Below are 20,160 nucleotides of genomic sequence, written 5' to 3'. Positions count from 1 at the left end.
AGAGTTTAATCTACAGATGCATGAAGATGCTTCATCTGCAAAATCCTGAATGCCATCTCTAAAAGTTGATTCAAGCTCAAGACCATGACAAGTATAAACTCTGATTAACACACAAACCATTTTTTGAACCTAAGGTAAAACCACTTGTATAATCTATATATTTTAGGCAGAAGGCCAGGCAGTATGTATGACACCTGGTAGACGATCTCCTTCAGAGAAGCACAAGTTTCTGTAGGCTACAACCTACCTCAGAGATCAAATCCATTCACCGGACAAAGCAGTCTATAAAAGCTCACACCTCTCTGAACAATTTAGCTGTGGTAATCTGAAGTTAGGCAGAAGGCAGGGTAGTGTGGCACCTTGAAGACTACCTACCTGTTTCTCTCTCTATATTTATTTTAAATCAGCAGTTACTAATATTGTTCTTAACCTTGTTACAAGGTTCCAACATTGCCAGGACTCAGTAACTTAAGGCACTTAAGGCAAGGGATGTAGTTGTCATGGGTGATCTAAATTACCCAGACATCTGCTGAGAGGAGCAGTCAGCCAGGTCTGACCGCTCACGGAGGTTCCTGGCTGAGATACAGGACCTCCACTTAACCCAAGAGGTGCACAGTCCTACCAGGGGGAATGCCCTGCTAGACCTGGTCCTGACCACAGGCGATGACCTGGTGAGGGGACTTCAGCTCCTCGACCACCTGGGCGATAGTGATCATCACTTGCTGGAATTCACCATCCAGTGCAGGGTGTCAAGGGCCTGCAGTAAGGCAGTAGCCTTAGACTTCAACAAGGCCAACTTCAATGAGCTGAGGCGATTAGTGGGGGAGGCATTAGGGTCCTCGAGAGTAGGGGAACTGGGTGCCCAAGGTGAGTGGTCATTCCTTAAGGAGACGATACTCAGAGCACAAGGGGTGACAATCCCAACAAGAAGTAAAGGGGACAAGAGTGCCCAAAAGCACCCACTGGCTCACCAAGGGCATTCATGAATCCCAGATTGCCAAAAAGGAGGTGTACAACCAGTGGAAGAGAGGGGCTATCACCAAAGAGGCGTATACCTCCACCGCTTGGGTCTGTAGTGGGGCTGTTAGGAAAGCTAAGGCAGATACAGAACTAGGGCTAGCATCAAGGATAACAAAAAGTCCTTTTTTAAATGCATAGGGAGAATGAAGAAGGCCCCAGGTAATGTGGGGCCCCCTGCAGGATATGCTTGGCAATCTGGTGGTCGCACCAGAAGAGAAAGCAGACCTCTTTAACAATTTCTTTGCCTCTATTTTCTTGTGCAGGGACCGGGACTCCCCTACCGAGATTCAGGACAGACTCGGGAGAAACTCTGCCAAGCCTAGCGTCAGGGAGGACTGGGTTAGAGAACTTCTGGAGGGGCTGGACATGTTCAAATCAGCAGGTCCAGATGCTCTCCAACCCAGGGTGTTGAGGGAATTGGCAGGGGTTATCACAAGGCCCCTGGCATGGCTTTACAAGCACTTGTGGTGCTCTGGCCAGGTGCCGGACGACTGGAAGAGGGCCAATGTGGTCCCCATCTTTAAAGAAGGGAAGAGGGAGGACCCAGGCAACTACAGGCCCGTTAGTCTTACTTCAATGCTGGGGAAGCTCTTTGAGAAGATTGTCAAGGAACACATCTGTGATGGGCCAGCAGCGGGGATGATGCTCAAGGGCAACCAGCATGGGATTCATTAGGGGCAGGTCCTGTCAGACCAACCTGATTGCCTTCTACGATTAGGTCACAAAATCGCTGGATGCAGGTGCCGTGGTAGATGTACTTCAGGAAGGCCTTTGACACCGTCTCCCACCCCATTCTCATTAAAAAGCTACGTGACTGTGGCATTGATGCCTACACAGTCAGATGGATTGCAAATTGGCTGAGAGGTCATACTCAGAGAGTGGTGGCAGATGGGTCACTTTTCGACCTAGAGGGAAGTGGGTAGTGGGGTCCCCCAGGGCTTGGTCCTCAGGCCCGCACTGTTCAATTTCTTTATTAGCAACTTGGACGATGGGGTGAAGAGCAGCCTGTTTAAATTTGCAGACGACGCCAAGATTTGGGGTGAGGTGGGCACGCTAGAAGGGAAGGACAGATTACAGCAGGACCTGGACAGGTTACAGGGGCGGGCAAATGAAAATAGGATAGGATTCAATACTGACAAAAGCAGGGTGCTGCACTTGGGGAGTAGGAACCAGCAGCATATCCACAGGTTGGGGAACTCCCCTCTCGAAAGCACTGTGGCAGAAAGAGATCTAGGAGTCATTATCGACTCCAAGATGAACATGGGCCGACAATGCAAGAACGCAGTCAGTAGGGCTAACCATACCTTGTCCTGCATCCACAGATGCATCACAAGCAGGGCCAAGGAGGTGATCCTCTCCCTCTATGCAGCACTGGTCAGGCCACAGCTGGAGTACTGCGTCCAGTTCTGGGCGCCGCACTTCAGGAGGGATGTGGACAGCATTGAGAGGGTCCAAAGGAGGGCTGCTCGCATGATCTGGGGACAGCAGTGCAGGCCCTATGAGGAGAGGCTACGGGACCTTAACCTGTTCAGCCTTCGCAAGAGAAGGCTGAGGGGGGACCTGGTGGCTGTATATAAACTTACTAGGGGGGACCAGCAGGGTTTGGGAGAAACCTTGTTCCCTGAGCACCTCCCAGAGTAACAAGGAATAACGGCCATAAGTTGCTAGAGAGTAGGTTTAAACTAGACATTAGAAGGCACTACTTCAGTCAGGGTGGCTAGGATCTGGAACCAACTTCCAAGGGAAGTGGTGATGGCTCCTACCCTGGAGGTCTTTAAGAGGAGGCTCGCCATTTACCTGGCTAGGGTCATTTGAGCCCAGTTCTCTCTCCTGCCCAGGGCAGGGGGTTGGACTAGATCTACAAGGTCCCTTCTGACCCTACATCTATGAAAACTTATCTTGCTCATTTGACTAGGTGAGCAACCTGATAATAGGAAACAGAGTGGCACCCAGGACTAGGTCTTGTAACAGAAATGGAGCAGAACAGCTAAAGCTGGTGCCATCTCTCCCAGAGAGAAGGAGGGATGATGGACAGCCAAAAGGGTAGTGAGGTGACAGAAGCCTCATTTTACTCAGCTAGTATGAGATGCTGAGCCTCAGAGGCACGTAGCTGCTGTTCCAGGACTTTTACAACTGATTTACTGGAAAGTGATGGTGGGCACAATGCTTTCTTGGTGCATGAATTAAAAACAAACATATATCATTAAACTATGGGGATGAGAGCAAGCACAGATAACGTGAGGCTCTCATGTTCATTTAACAACACCTTACTATGATGTGTAAAGCCAAGTATGTGCTTATAAAACCTATTAAATTTTATGCAAATATAAATGTGCCTTAGCATGTACAGTTCTGTTAAGATCACCCTTTATTAGTTATTTTACCAGGTTGGTAAAATAATTAATATCATGACAGAATTGTATCCTTAACAGTGTCCTATTTTCAAGTATATCTTGAGTCTTTCCTAGTTCTATACAAAGGTAACAAAATCCATAGCATGACGGTCTTAAAACCACAAAAATTATTACAGAAGTCAGTATATTTTGAGTCTATTTAAGTAATTCACTAAAAGCTTAATTTAAACAAATACAAATATATATTTCATTACAGCAAACCTCTACACCACCAGTCACCTCTGTAGTTTGAGGTTTCCCCTAGGAAAAAGACTCGCCATCTCTTTGCCCTTAAGGCAAAATGGAAGGGTTTTTTTTAGTAACAATTTTAAATAAAGAAACAAACATAACTTTCTGACACACCTCCTGGAATGTCCCATGCTCCACTTTCTCCAGGGGATAAAGGTCTTACTTGGGGTCGGTTTTGCCGAAAGTTGGGTAAAGCCACTTTATCCAAGTCAATTGATAACAACTTCTGATGCTTCCAAAGGTTGCTGAAAGAAATGAAAATGTAAGTGTTGATATGCTGATCCAAATATTTCAATGTGCTTTGCAGACTGTGTGTGGCAGAGATCTGAACAAAAACCCCAGTAAACTAGAGAAGATGTAACAAAACAATGTTATATTGTTTCTAAATTTCGTAAGAATACAGGATTCCAGTGTCCTAGAAAGGAAGTCCAGAGAATCACCATTTATCTAAAAATCTGGTTTTTGTGTGGACTACCAGATGTTACCCATAGTGATTCACTGGAAAAACTACAGGACACACTGGCTGCTTACAGACTTAAAAAAACCAACCAACCAACCAACCAAACAAAAACCACACTTTACTTTCAGCTTGGTAAACTCCCGCATTGAACACAGCTCATGCTCAAAAGCAGCATCATGTTAGTTTGACCTAGCTTGCCGAGCATCTGTATAGATCAGCCCCTTCAGCAGAGCTTTTTGGCACTTGTCTAATAGCTGACTGAATCAGCTACTAGATAAAAGTCCCAAAAAGCTCCACTGAAGCACCCAATCTATACAGACACTGGAGAGCCAGGTCAAATTTAACATACTTCCTCCTTCATTAAAGCACTGGTCCCCCAGCCCCCACACATCTGTCAGTGATCACTGATTTGTTCATCCCTAAGCAATCAAGACATTTCCATCAAGATGGAAATACTCAAAAAATATAAAAGGTATTTTTAGTTTTCTAAAAAGAAAAAGCAATGCAGATTTGTATCGCTGTCATTCATGAGATCATGTAACTAGCAGATTACAAGCATGCTGGATATGTGCTATTTTATTTGTGAAACTGCCTACAAAATTCTAAGATGTCATAAGTCACAGCTGTCATAATAAGCTGCATAAAAATTTGTGCCAGAAATGCATTAACCTTTTTCCTATGTGATATATCACATGTTTACTCTCCTATATAAGGTTTAAGAAACAGAAGCAATAGCACCTGACACAAAAGACTTCTAAAAGCATGTCCAAAAATGAAAATCTATATTATATCATATATAAAAATAAATATAATAACCTGGGTGCAGTTTCATTCAGAGGCTGTGGTTTGGCCCAGGACAAATGAGGACAAGCTGGAAGAGAACGGGGTTTTGGGTCTCCCAAGTAAGCCTCAAGCACTTTTGAATACCGGTGAAGATGATTACCTGGAAGTCCATTGTTATACAAAGAAAGATAAAAATTACAATCAAGAAACTACACTTACATATTTTTTTCAAATACTAAAACTATAACAAGCATAACTGCAGGTAAGAACGACTGCTTTGCAAACTATCCTAGAGCTTAGCTTCACTGCTAAACGCTAAACAGCATCTTACAAATCAAAATGGTAAATGCACAGTCAAAAGCCTGCCAATTTTTAAACCTCTATAGTGTATTTATGAATTAATTCTTTTAAATCTATAAAGATTGTAACTGCTGCATTAAGAATACATGAAAATTATGGGGAACTTACTAACCAATCAGCTTCCTGATACACAATATGGTACTAGCACACTTGTGGTACTTTAGAAAAACAACATTAGGCCAAAAGAAAACATTTCTGGCTCTGAGGAGTAAACTAGTCCTCACCTTCCATTCTTTCAGGAAGAGAGTAGCCTGCTCCTGTTGGAGGCCGCTGTCTGTTTTCAGAATGACTGAGACTTGGTGGCATCACCCCATAGGAAGTATACTGAAGAAGGGAATCTAACAGCCAAAAGCAGTCTGTGGATTAAATAAGGACATACATTAAGCTACAGTTTGGATTTTTAAATAAAGCAGTCATGATCAAAAAACATAACTGAGTTTTAAATATGTTGCTTAAAAGTGTTAAATGTATTTAATTTCTCTCTGTTTTTTGTTACTGCTTTGTTTTAAATGTACTATGCTTTCCCCCCATACACCTAGAAGAAGATAAACTGACAGATGGAGTGACTTCTAATGAGTCAAACAACAAACTGTTTAGTTTTAAATGAAAATATTTTCTTATCGTCTGAACTAAAACACATGTCTAATACTTGATGCTAGAATTAGGTTATTCCACAACAGTGTTAATTATTGGGAATTCTGGTTTGGCAAAATTTAGAACTTCAAATGGAGGTACTACCCAGGACAGCAATTTATCTGCTCATGTGTAGAAGCTATTAGGCATCTTTTACCTTCTTGAGCATCCTTCACTTTCTAAAACCTCTCAGGGACACACTTTGAATGTCAGTTTGCCCTGGCCTACTGTAAAACTCAGAAGAAACAAACAGTACAAACAATTTAAAAAGTAGGGGTATTGTTATATATTACATTTAGATCATAGCAAGCATTAATACAACTTAGAAAGTTATTGCAGTACCACACCAGAATCTTGAACTGGCTCTGGTGTGGTCCTGGGGCTAAGACCAAAAAATCAGCTGATTCTTGGTCTCAACCCTACGATTGCACTGGAGCCAGCGCGGTGCAAAGATTGAGAGTGACACTGGCACCCAGTAGTGCACCGAAGCATTGATCTGGCTTTGACACAATGCAGTACAGAGGTTCCTGTGCAGTGCTGGGTTTGGGACTGGTTCCCGTGGCATGCCAGTATTGTCTCCAGCTTCGTTACGCTACTGCATAGGAGCCTTGAAATGGCAGGGCTCTGCTGCGGTGGGGAATAGGGGGAGGAAAGAGCCCAGCAAACAGCTTTGTCAGACACTCATGCCTCCCATTACATCAGAATCCCCTGATCACATTACCTCCATGGAGCAGTCTGACATTAGCTCAACACACGTTACGTAATATGATCTGGAGATGCTCCTCTCTGGAAAAGGTCTAACTTTACCAAACTACAATGGCACTTTACACGTGCTTCACTGCTTGAAGGCTGAGACACTAGTGTTGCAACTGCAGTTAACATATGCTAAGTGTAATGTGCAACAATACCCTATGCCTCTCCTGTTATCTGGTCTCAAACTGTCTGAAATTATGGTTTGTAAAACAGGGACAAGCAAAGATTAATGCATTTCAAATACAGAGCAAAACATTTTTCTCAGAATTTCTCTACCTTGAAGGGTCACTCGGTGGGAAAAGTAAGTTAATCTTCACAATTCTAATGTCATATAAATCTCCACCTTTGGTTTTTACGCGACTGATATTCACATATGCTAGAAATTTAAGGTCAGCAATGTCTCAGCAAGAGATACAGCTGCTAATTCATAACTTAACAGCCAACGTAATGGAATTGGTCAAGCTTTCCAGCATGCTTGTCTCATAAGAGTATACACCCCAAATTTAAGAAAAATCAATGTTCAAGACATGGCTTACAACTGCTTGACTAATTTCTTAACTATCTATCATCCTTTGCACTGTAGGTGTTTTAATAACCTCTAGTAAATCTGCAAGGCTCTGATGTGACCACATTGGTGAATTAGACACTACATTAATTGGAAGACATTTAGAAGAGAGAAGCCAACTAAGTTATACAATGAAAATTACTATAAAAATTGTATCCTAGGGTTCCATACTTGGTTCCCAATGACCTGAAATCAGAATGAGTTCATTTTGCAAATAAAGAAAGCTTTTCCAAGTGTTAAGGCTGGATGTTCACCCTGTGATCTTCCAAGTATTCCTTCTGGTTTATGCATCAACAAAACAAAGACACTGCTACTGGAAAATTTTATGAATAGGGTCTGAGCATAATCCTGCTGCTCCAACACTTTGCCAGTGCTACCTGGAGTAAAAACCTTTACTTTTGTCAGAACAGATCTCTTGATAAGTACAAAAATGAAGTTTGCTGAACATCATGGGGCTATTTTACAATCACGCTTCTTGACAACAACTGCAATTTGAGATTATACAAGGTAGTGCACTTCACAAATATGTTAGAAAACGATTTTCAATATTGTTCTGAAGAAATCACCTCTGGCTTGGTGCCATTTAAAATTGTCTCCTGTCAAGCATAAACATTAATGATAGGAGTTCTAAATCATCAGCACCACTGTCATATGGCACCTTTATTCTGCATCTCATAATTTAGATACCTTTCTGCCGATGGCTATCATCCAAACAGTTAGAATCTCCGTACAGTACTATTCTGCCTCCACCTTCAGAAGGAATTTGATAGAGTCCCAAAATGGGAACATTTTCAATTATAGCCGTCTCTTGCTTTAAAACTTCAAGACCTGAAGAAGCAAGAGGGAGAGTTTTAAAATATACAAGAGTTCAACACACGCACCTTCTACATCAAAAAAGTAAAAATCACCAGCCATCAAGAAACACACTTATTTGGCTCCTAATTTTAGAACAGGTTAATACAAAAAGTTCCTAGGTAAATTTGTACCAGTAATGGTGATGATGATGATAAGACTGAAAGTAACTTAAGTGTTTAATTTTCTTGAGCACTTACTAATGAAAGACCATGATATTAGATAATCTACCTAGCTTCTTAAAATTTAAGTAAGCAGAAAAGTCTGTTTTCCCACAAAAGATCTTTCCTTCAATGGAAAGAACAAAGGTTTTTTTAAATTAAAGTGATTTTATTAAAATAATGTTTTTTGTAAGACTGAGCAATGTCACTGCGACATAAAATGCTTAATCATCCACATATTTGGTAGCAATGTTTCAACAGCATTAGGTGCCTCAAAACTGTCATGAAACTGGAAACTATGGTCTCCTAAAATAAAGCATTCCCTCCCTTTGTAAAGTGCAATAAAACGTAATGTCTCACAGAAGATAACCAAATTTATCAGGCATAGCTCTCAGGAATCAAGTCAAACATTTTCTAGTGTGCACTTCTCATTCTCACTGCACAAATTTCCAGTATATATTCACAGTTAAAGCTTTCAGTTTATGAACAAATGAAAAGCTAAGTTTATTAAGGAGACATAAGCCAAAAAGAAAAAAGTTAACTTATATGGCTTTCCCATGTTCCCTTTTATTAATCATTTCCTAGTTTCATGTATTTAAAATTTCTATTTTAAAAGCAAAGCATCCATTAAATCAGGTGCTGCTTAACAATGTCCTCCAAGATGGTCATAATTATCATTTTAAGGCCTATTTAGATGTCTGTCTCTAACAAGACTATTCATTTAATTAACTGGGAGAGTGTTCTGCATTCAAAATCTCTAAGTGTATCCCAACCATACAGTTGGTCCTACAAAAGATACCACACACAAAACTCCTTGCTTCTCACACATTTTCTGGACCATGACAGCTACACATCTCTCCACTACTATTTAAACACTGTCAGTGAAATATCTGCACCTATATTGAGGTCGTGTGTGAACGGGAAAGGAGAACAACTAAAGAGGTGGGTGCTAGGCTGGATAAGTTAATCAAAGAGCAAAAAAAAAAAAAAAAGTTTATGATCAACCACTCACATTTTAAGCGGAACAAAATTGTACACTATGTTGCACTAATTTTAAGAGAGCTAAAAGCTTCAAAAGTTTTGAAGTAACAATAAAAAGCAAAATAATTAATGGGCCAACGGAAAAAAAATATTTAAAATTACTTTTAGGTGAAATTATCCATTTCAGGCATGAAATCAATTGAAGACCTGAAATAAACTCAAAAAACCTGATAGTTTCAAATTTTTCGACATCTGATACTACCTCCCTACCGCAATAGCAAAACAAACTGAAAGGGGCTCAGAAAAGTAAACAGCAATGGACAAACTGCCAAACTTTGTGCAGATACTGAAATATATGTTAGCAATCTACAAAAACCAGAATTCCTGGGTACCAAACCTACTCCAGAATGCTTACACGTTGAGCCCCTCATCATTATACCAAGAACTAGCCAACTGACTGTCAAGAATAACCGAGGGGAGGCGCCTGGGATGGAGTGCCACCTAACGTCCCATGGTGCCGCTGTTCTGCCTCTTGCAGGGAGCGGAGTGGGGGGGGATGGGGGAGCCGAGGACAGTAGCATTGGCCTCAGCTCCCCCACCCTCTGTCCAGTCCTCGGCCCGGCTTTGGAATCATGGCGGCACTCCCCCACGCTTGGAGCACTCTTACTGGCTGATCCCATCAGCCAGTCAGAGTGTGAATAAAGCATTACAGACAGACAGACTTATAGTATTAGAATGCTAACGGAAAGTAACCACCTCTTTTATATCCTTATCATCACCCACAAAATGAACTCAGAAAATCTTAAACTTTTCTGAAGATGATGGAAGTATGTCAGTCATAATAAACACACACATCATCTGCAACTGCTGACACACAAAAAAGCTATATCCAAGCATACATAAGAATTTACAGAAAGTCTAATACATAATATGCTAGAAAATGAACCCTGAAGGACACTCTCCTGGTTAACAGAAGTGTGATACTCATCCAAAGTATCAGACATAGACATAAGAAAATTTTACCACCTGATTACAGCTTTGGAAAGAAAAGCCTGTAACTAAGACATAGCAAAAGATTTTAAAAAATAGATGATATAAGAAAACATTAGTCAAAAGGCAAAAGCCTAAAATTACCTGCAAGGACTGTCAGGCTTCAGCTATCATTTTAGCTAAATATGCAAGGGAGAAGAATGAATAATGGCTTGAATTATATCATCATAGCCTGAACCAAGCAAGTTTCTTATATACCTAGATGGAAACACATCTACATAGATGCATACAGCAAAACTTCAATAAATATCTGTGTATATAGTTGCATATAGCTATACTGCATTTAAAAAAAAAAAAAAAAAAGTGTTATTTACCCATTTATAACTGTATTGTGCAAATTGTTCATGCACCAAATTCTAAGTAAGGAGTACTGCAAAAAAATAAACAATTTGTCTGTCAACAAAGAATTTTCCTTTCCACATGCTGGTGGCAAACTTGGCACTGATTTACAAGTTCATCTTTATATCTACTTAGAAATTTCTATGAAGATATGCAACTGCGTACCTTGGTCCTTAAAAGTCTGTGCAATCACAATGCCCTCTTCTGGAAATTTAGCAATACTACAACCAGATGCGTAGTTCACTGAAAAACAGTAAGTGCAATATATAATGTACAAGCTAACAGGGGCACTTTGCTCTATGTATTTCAGGTATAAAGACCAGCAAAATGACATACCCGAATTCTCGTATTTTGATTAAAATCATCATATAATCTGCACACCAAACGGGGATGTGAGTTTCATTTCACTGTAAGGGTACTTCCAAAGCAAACATTTCAGTTACTTAACGTCATGTATTTCCTAAGAATATTTGCCTATTTTAGAAGCCTAAATGAGAGGTTCACACTGATTTATCCTTTATAAACCACTGTTACACCCATATAATTGATTAAAAACAGTAACAAGGAGTTTAGTATTTGCAGTACAGTAACCCTGCAAGGTAACGCTGAGTCATCACTAAGCAAGGTAGCACCAGTCACCACCTAACAAAAAAATTCCCTAAACAGAAGAACTTACATTCTAAAATAGGACAGATGGCATGCAGATGAACAGGATGCAACATACAAGTAGAAGATTCAAAGTCGAGACACTACCAGATGAAGCAACATGTCACAAGTCACCAGAGCCATGAAACAAACTCAGAGCTTCTAAGGTCAGTTCAGTTCTTTAACCAGAAGTTCTCTTAATTACAACCTCAGACACTGAAACATACATTTCAGTCAATCTATTATGGGTGTAACTCAACTCAGAAGACTAAGAGGACAAGATGCATTAAACAGCATTTAAAGATTATGTGACTGGGGGTCCAAATAAGGATAGTTTTTGAAGTAACTTCAAATATAGAATTTTTAAAAAGAAAACACCAAATAGTCTTTAAATAAAATGATAATAAACAATAAAACAATACAAATACAAATCAATACTTGATCTGTAAACTTTATCTCATTGTTTATTATATGGATATTAATCTAGGAACTGTCAGTAGGTTCTTTTCACAAAATTCCAACGTGATTTTAGAATTGTAGTATTAAGCCACAAAAGCCAAAATGGCACCAATAACACACTATTCCTGGAAGTGTCAAATACTGTACTCCTTTACTTACTTTCATGGCCTGCCATGGTAAAATCACCTTCGTATAGTCCAGCACTAAAGGCCATGTTCCAGACAGAAAGAAGATCATTGAGAGCTGGAATATTAGCACCTCCAGTATCAGGCATCCACCACTGCCTATAAAAAATTTAACATGGCACAGTTTGTTAGTATGTGGAAGAGTGTACAGTCTGCTTGATAACAAATGAGGTGTATCTGCATGCTATCCAGAATTCACTAAACACAAAAGCAGAAGCAAGAATGTAAAACACGATTAAGTGACTTGTATTCCCAAATCCCACTGAAAGTCAATTTGAAAAACCCAAAATAAGTTAATTAACGTAAAGGAATTAAAATCTTAACATGTTCCAGCTTCGTAGTGTGCTTTAGAGGAGGACATAAAACATCTTATAAATAAACTCTTTGACTTATGCATGCTAGGTTTGGCTGGGGTAAGAAAACAGCAAGAGTCAAATCATTTAAAAAGGTGGCTTGCTGTCAAAATGAAAAACAACAGCCTTTAATAAAGAAAATATTGTCTATCCAACAGTCGACAGGACAACTTGGGCACTATCCATCTCCCTGCCCCCCACTCCCTGAAACTAACAGATTATTATCCTTAGTTATTTTTTAATTTTCAAACTACTAATTTTTCCTTAAAACAGAAGCAACAATACACTCTTCCCCTTTATAAAATATAGGGAAACATTCAACATATTGAAATACTGGGTAATTTAGCCAATTCATACCACCTGTACTCTATGTATTCATTGCTTTCTCTATCCTATTTACAGCTGGACCACTTGCAGTCTTTAGATGAATAACTTTATGTATGATACAATCTGTAAATGCCCCAAATATAAAGAGAAGAGAGAAAGCAATGAGTGTCCAAAGAAGTGAAACAATTGTCAATTTTAGGAAGAATGGGAAAGAGAGCATAAATGACAAATTGTAGGAACTGACTATGTTATCTGATATTAGAGGTACCGATACATCGGTCTGATATCAGATCAGCACCGATAAAAAGAAAATTGACGGCATTGGAAATCAGCTTTTTTTGTCTAATGTGGCCAATAAATGCCCAGTGCATGCATGCAGCCACAGTGCAGCACATGGGCAGCGAGGAGTACAGCTGGACAGCTTGGAGAGCTGTGTCCAGCTAGTAAGTCTGTTGTGGTGGAAGGGGAGGGGGGGAGGAAGAGGCGTGATGGTGCACGGGTGCAGATCAAGGCCCCTGCAGCGAGGGAGGGAGTAGTGCTGGGGCAGGAGTGGGGTAGGTGCTGCCCAGCCATGGCGGACCACCGGACAGAGCTGCTGCTCGTCCAGGGGGCGCAGGGAGTAGGGCTGGCTCCCACCACTGCGTGCACCACAGGAGGGCATGGGGGGCATGTGCCCCTGGATCAGCTGATATGCCTCCTTTAAAATCGGCTATCGGTATCAGCCCAAAAAATCTCTATCGGTGTACCCCTATCCGATATTCTAATACCTTGGATGGCACATATAGGAGTTGCCCTCAGAAACCTCTTTGTTTTAAAGATAAAGGTAATTTTGCATTTCCAGCATTTTTTTCCTTATTCTTACTATGGAAAATACTGCAAATACTAAGCTAACATGACTGCAGTTCATTATAGTACCTTCCTTATAGGTAGCAATCGTGTTTTGATTCTCACAAGAACACAAAGAAACTCATACCTTGTATTTTCATCATAGAACTTTACTTTTCTCATTACTGAAGTATTGTACCAGTCACTGAAAACTATGAGTGAGAGTCCTTTATCAACATCCCTCCTCAGTTTGGTGATTTCTTCAGGGAAATACTCTTCTTCACTGTCCACCATCAATAAAGTCCCTACATAAAGAGAGCAAAGGAATTCAAAATGTCTGAAGGATGAATCAGTATAGCGTTATCTCTACTTTGAGACCTAACAGTGAGGCAGCATCAGCACAAGTGTTCCATGCTTTCAAGTTAATGCGTCCAAAATCTGATCTGAATAAGCTACCCTGCAATCCCTGAAGAATGCTCCCTTGCCCCACTTACACAGGAAGATACTCTATGGAGAGGGCAGGTACACTGTAGAGTGCACCACAGCCAACTGGGGAGGAGGGGGGACAGACTCCACCAGAGCTGACCTGCACTAGGCAATTCTATGGCTCTGCAGTAAGTAGCTACCCTACCCTCACTCCATGAACAGAGGAAAAAATTAGTCATACCTCCTCATTCCTGCACCTGAAGTGAATGACAGAGAATCATTTCACCACTTTCCTGTGCAATATTATTGCCCCCAAAAGAAATGTTAACAGATGCTTGATCAGGATGGTTTCATCAGGGATCACCCTGCCCCAAGCAGAAGGCTGGACTACAGGACCTCAGGAGGTCCCTTCCAGCCTACTTCCCTAAACATTTTGTAAAAAGCACAGTTGAAATGAAGCATTTCTCAGGTGGGAATTTGTGTGTTAAGCTTGCAATTCACACAAGCCTCATCGTACCCAGACACTTTAACAAAATTTAAGCTGTCTGTCTAAAGGACTCATCACAGTTGGAAGCTGTTACATACTGTTCTAGATACAATGGAGCAGGGAGACCAAATCATTGACACAGACTGAATAAGGAATTTCCCTTTTCAGTGTATTCATGCTTTTCAACATAATGAAAGAGAAAATGACTAATTTTATCACCAATCCATGTAGAATGCTATGGTGAAACCTACCCTGCATAATTAAAAACAAATTTATGGTATTATCTTCTTACCAAATTTTACTCCACTGTGTTTTTTCCAATGTTCTCAATACCTTTAAAGCTCCTAAAACAAGTTAATTAAATGCAAACAATGAAGCTTTCTGATATTTACCATATTGACTAGCATCAAAACATGTAAATGGAGAACCAAGAACCTCAACAAAATAGCCCATGCTTCTCAGGTGCTGGTACATATCCCTGAAGTTTGTGTGGATATGGTCACCATTCCTAATAAAAATAAAATAAAGGTAAACAATAATACCACACAGCAACTTAAATTGTATCATTGTGTTATAGAATATTTTCTAGTCTACAAGTGACATGTTCCAATCAGGATCTCTAGTTCTCCATTCGCAATCATTCTTGGATTCCAGGATTTTGCAGTTTCCACAAATACTGCAAAATTGTGAATTGAGTAGAACCCTAATCATATTACAATAAATGATACAATCAAACTAACTCAAGTTAATGTGTAGATTGAGTTACTCACAAACTACATTTGCAATTTTTTTAGTTATACTTCAGGAAAACTACTACATTAAAAACATGCTCTTAGTTTTTTCTGCACACCGAAAAGCCAGTGAGAGCAGCTTCAGCTATCAAGTGATGGAATGCATAAGCAGCACTATCTTTAGACAACTGCTGAAACCAGCCCAAAACAGCTCCTGGCGATTTGCAAAGAGCCCTTCTAAGAAGACAGTACATATCCCTATACACCAGGCAGTTATTCAGAGGCAGCCATCCTGCACCCTGAAACATGCGTGGTTCTCCCTAGTGTTTCATTGTATACTTCCTCCCACATGCTGCCTGTAGCTGTCCCCTCTACTCATACCAGACACTGGAGTAAGCTCTCTTTTACCCTCATACAGACTCCTGTACGTATGAGGAATCAATGAAAGGCATTTTTATTAGCCAGATCCACTCTAATGATTGAGTGCCAGTCAGGACCATCCCTAGAGGGGGCGAATTGGGGAGACTGCCCCAGGCCCTGTGCTTTCGGGGGGCCCTGCAGAGCTGGGAGGAATGGCTACAGCAACTCTGCACCACCGCCACCAGCTTCATGTCCAGCCACTTGCTACCCCCACCCCAGTGCTGACACCGCTGCTGCAGATTGCAGAGGCAGCTTCTTTGGGTCCAGGGCGCATGGGATCAGAGCAGGGATGGGGCCCTGCATAGGCTGATTTGTCACGGGTCCCACGGCCTGCTCAGGTCAGTTCTGGTGCCAGTACAGACAGTGAACATTGCTTGTACTCCCTTACCAGGAAAAGGGAGGTAAATGAGAAGTACCACACTCACATATTAAAATAAAGGATAAAAAAAGACTCATGGATTCTCCTCTCCTCCTGCCCCCTCCCTTTGCCTGTGTAAGCAAAACACCCTGGAACAGTAGACAAGATTAGGGATTATTTAGAAAATCTGGGTATTTTCAAGTCAACAGGGAGATGGGATGTATCCTCAAGTACTCAAGGAACCAGATGAGGTAATACCAAAAGGCATTGGCTATTATCCTTGAGAATATCCTGGAGATCAAGTGAGGTCCCAATGACTAGAAAAGGTCAAATATAATACCCATCTTTAAGAAAAGGAAGAAAGAACTGTGGAATTACAGACTGACCAGTCTGACCTTGACACCTGGAAAGACCCTGGAATTAATCATCAAGGAATCTATTTCTAAGCACCTGGAGCAGAACAAGGTGATCAGGAACAGACAACTTGAATTTATTAAGCGCAAGGCATGTCTGACCAACCTGATCTCCTTCTATGACAAGGTGGATGTAAATTAAGAGGTGGACATGATGTACCTTCGCTTTATCAATGCTCCTGACACTGTCTTCCATGATATTTTCATTAGTAAGTTAAGGAAATACAATATAGGTGAAAACACTGTAAAGTGGCTATATAACTGGTCGGATCACCACGACAAACAAGTAGCCATTAATGGCTCAATGTCTAATCAGAAGTATTTAGTGGTGTTCCTCAGAAGTCTGTCCTGGGTCCACTCTTGTTTAATGTTCCATGCTATGCCACCACCATCCCATGCTACTCATCCACGTGGGCGTCAATGATATGGCACAGGGTAGTTTGGGCTGGGTCATGCATGACTACAGGGCTCTGGGGGCTGGGCTCAAGGGGCTGGGGACACAGACAGTTTTTTCTTTGATCCTCCCAGACACAGGACACGGGCTCCGGAGGGATAGGTGCATTGGTGAGGTGAATAGAAGACTCTAGTAATGGTGCCATCATGAGGGGGTTAGCTTCCTCGACTACAGTCCGCACTTCAGAGGTAGCGGACTGTTGGGAAGGGATGGCCTCCACCGCACCTGGAAAGGGAAGAATCTCTTAACCAGAATGGCTGACCTTCTTGACAGGGCTTTAAACTAAGACCACTGGGGGATGGGCGGGCTATTAACAGTACTGGCCCAGGTTGGGTCAGCTGCATTACCAATAACTTGGGCAGCCCAAGGGAACCCACTCTGATGACAGTCCAAGGAAAGGTCCCGCTTCACCCCTCAGGGAAGCACTGGGCTTCTCATGGCAGACTTAACTGCCTGTACATAAACACCAGGGGTTTAGGAAATAAGCATGAGGAACTGGTCCTTCTATGTGAAAATGGCTATGACCTTGTAAGGATTATGGAGACCTGGTGGGACTCCACCTATGATTGGCCAGTGGCCTTAGAGGGTTACATCTAGTATAAAAGAGACTGTGTGGGGAAGAGGGGTGGGAGTGTTGCTCTCTATGTCAAGGATCAGTTCACCTCCCTGCAGATTGAGTTTTCTAACCAGGAAAGGTGTCTTGAGACCCTCTAGGTCAAAATATGAGGAGAACATGGGGAGGGTGACATACCTGTAGGAGTCTACTATAGACCTCCGCACCAAGAGGAAGAACTGGATCAGGAATTCAACAGGGAGCTGGTTTAAGCCACGTGCTCCCAATGCATAATCATCATGGGGGATTTCAACTTCCCTGACATCTCTTGGGATGAGCGCACAGCCAAATCTGACAAGTTGCACAGCTTTCTCACTTGCACTGATGACCTCTACCTAACGCAGGAGGTCTATGGGCCAACTAGGGGAGAGGCATTGCTTGATCTGGTCCTGGCCAAAGGGGAGGACCTGGTGAGCAATGTGAGGATCAAGAGGAAGCTTGGTGACAGCGACCATGAATTGGTCATGTTCTTAGTTCACCGAAGAGCTGGCAACCTCAGTAAAACAGAAGTCCTTAACTTTGGGAAGGCTGACTTTTGCAAACTCATAGAATTGGTCAGTCAGGCAATTAGAGGCCATACCCTCCTAGAAAAGGGATTACATGAGGAATGGTTCTCTCTCAAAAACATCCTAGAAGCACAGGAGAAAGCCATACCATCTTGCAAGAAATGCAGTCAATGGGCAAGGAAGCCCCTTGGCTGAACAAGGAACTGTTGGGACCTCATTAAACTCAAAAGAGAGGCCTACACCAACTGGGAAATAGGAAGCAACCCCAAACAGGACTGCTCAGCACTAGCCTGCACCTGTAGAGAGCGGCTAAGAAAAGACAAGGCACAAACCGAACTCAGGCTAGCTACGGGAATCAAGGACAACAAAAAGTCCTTCTTCAGATACGCGGGAAGTTGAAAAAAGAACAAAGATAGCATTGGGCCCCAACAGGGCAACAGGATCCAACAGGGCAACTGACATCTGACTACCAAGAAAGGGCCAGTCTCCTAAATGACTTTTTTGCATTGGTTTTTCACCCTCCCAGGAGGATCACACTTGCAGAAAGGAAACAAACCATTCTGGGAGCAGGTGACGGGACCAAAAATTGATGTGGATCAGGTGAGGGAACACCTTGAGAAACTGGATATTCACAAGTCCATGGGCCCAGACAGAATGCATCCGAGAGTCTTGAAGGAGCTGGCAGACATCAATACATCCCACAAGATATATTTGAAATAGATATACTTCAGAGATATTTGAAAATTTGTGGCACTCAGGCAAGGACCCAGAAGACTGGAAAAGAGCAAACGTGGTCCCCATCTTCAAGAAAAGCATGAGGGATGACCCAGGGAATTACAGACCAATCAATCAGTCTGATGTGCATCCCTGGAAAAAATTGTCAAGGGATTTATCAACACCAGTCTAACAGAAGGCAAGCATCTGAATGCCAGCCAACATGGCTTTGGGACTGGCAGGTCTTGCCTGACCAACCTCATCTCCTTCTAGATGTGACCAGGTAACACGTGCCCTGGACAAGGGAGATGATGTGGATGTCATATATCTGGATTTCAAGAAAGACTTTGACATTGTTCCCCATGATGTCCTCATGGTTAAGCTGGGGAACTGTGGCCTTCATCATCTTACGGTCCAATGGCTAGGCAACTGGCTACAGGGTCGGACCCAAAGAGTACTAGTTGATGAGAACAAATCCATGTGGCACAGGGTGACCAGTGGAGTCCCTCACGGCTTTGTACTTGGGACAGTACTCTTTAACATCTATATTAATGATTTGGATTCAGGAGTCCAATGCAAAATGGCGGAGTTCGCGGATGATACGGGGGAGGGCGGTCACATCACAGGACAGGCTGAGGATACAGGCCAATCTGGATACGCTCTCAAGGTGGGCCGACCAAACCTCAACATACTTACAGGCTTGGTAGTGCTATACTCACTAGCACCATTACCAAATGAGACTTGGGGGTCTTGATTGACCACAAGATGAATATGAGCCACCAATGCTATGCTGTGGCTGGCAAAGCAAACTAAACTCGAGATGCATTGGTGGATGCACACCAAAGCAAAACCAAGGAAGTCATCCTCCCGCTTTACTCAGCCCTGGTGAGACCGCAGCTGGAGTACTACGTCCAGTATTGGGCCCCCCACTTCAGGAGGGATGTGGAGAAGCTTGAGAGAGTCCAGAGGAGAGCCACTCTTATGATCCAAGGCCTGGAGGGAAGGCCATACGAGGAGAGGCTGAGGGACTTGGGACTCTTCAGTCTGGAGAAGAGAAGGCTCAGGGGGAACTCAGTGGCAGCCTACAATTATGTAAGAGGGGTACATCAGGACCTGGGAGAACACCTGTTCACCAGAGCTCCCCAAGTGATAACAAGGTCTAATAGCCATAAACTTGAGGAAGGCCAATTTAGACTAGACATAAGAAAAAAGTTCTTTACAGTGTGAGCGTCCACAGTCTTGCAAGCACCTACTCTGGACTCTTTTAAAAAACATATGGATGTATATCTTGCTGGGGTCACTTGATCCCAGCTAACTTCCTGCCTATGGCAGGGGGGCTGGACTCGATCTCATGAGGTCCCTTCCAGCCCCTAATGTCTATGAAATCTCTTCATTAATGATTTGAACCACGGGATTGAGTACCGTACGTGCTTAGAAAAATTTGTGGATGGCAAGTTGGTGATAAACTGGAGAGAGAGTCCAAAATAAAGCAAATGAAATCTAGTAGGACAAGTGAAAAGTCCTGCACTTGGGACAGAACAACTGCATGCCTAAATTTAGACTGGGGAACGACTGGCTAGGCTATAGCACTGCAAAGAAGGGATTCTTATGGACGATTAAATGAATATAATCTAACACTGTGCTC

At 42.2% G+C, this 20,160-nt stretch overlaps 2 protein-coding genes across 5 annotated transcripts in view; one reads left to right on the top strand and one right to left on the bottom strand.

The window, feature by feature from the left end:
• The window catches only part of NECAB2 (N-terminal EF-hand calcium binding protein 2), a 425,733-nt gene extending 414,757 nt beyond the window's left edge, over window positions 1-10,976 (top strand). The window contains exon 15 of one of the 2 annotated variants that reach the window (XR_003092925.1): window positions 10,910-10,976. The gene's annotated coding sequence lies outside the window, so the exon portion shown is untranslated. Of the gene's footprint in view, window positions 1-7,234; window positions 7,311-10,909 lie in introns of those variants that run through there. The other variant, XR_003092924.1, reaches the window with a different exon arrangement.
• The window catches only part of MBTPS1 (membrane bound transcription factor peptidase, site 1), a 44,931-nt gene that overhangs the window by 1,906 nt on the left and 22,865 nt on the right, over window positions 1-20,160 (bottom strand). For 2 of the 3 annotated variants that reach the window (XM_006019052.3, XM_006019053.3), the window contains exons 15-22: window positions 14,699-14,814; window positions 13,542-13,698; window positions 11,863-11,987; window positions 10,765-10,842; window positions 7,904-8,044; window positions 5,490-5,621; window positions 4,939-5,065; window positions 3,777-3,907 (exon numbers count right to left, since the gene is read on the bottom strand). In XM_006019052.3, the coding sequence (XP_006019114.1) occupies window positions 3,777-3,907; window positions 4,939-5,065; window positions 5,490-5,621; window positions 7,904-8,044; window positions 10,765-10,842; window positions 11,863-11,987; window positions 13,542-13,698; window positions 14,699-14,814 (1,007 nt within the window). Of the gene's footprint in view, window positions 1-3,763; window positions 3,908-4,938; window positions 5,066-5,489; window positions 5,622-7,903; window positions 8,045-10,764; window positions 10,843-11,862; window positions 11,988-13,541; window positions 13,699-14,698; window positions 14,815-20,160 lie in introns of all 3 variants that reach the window. The other variant, XM_006019054.3, reaches the window with a different exon arrangement.

Source organism: Alligator sinensis, unplaced genomic scaffold, assembly GCF_000455745.1.
Source record: "Alligator sinensis unplaced genomic scaffold, ASM45574v1 scaffold97_1, whole genome shotgun sequence".
Classification (NCBI taxonomy): domain Eukaryota; kingdom Metazoa; phylum Chordata; order Crocodylia; family Alligatoridae; genus Alligator; species Alligator sinensis.
The sequence above is the reverse complement of the archived record's forward strand: the minus strand, read 5'-3'. Positions and strand labels throughout refer to the sequence as shown.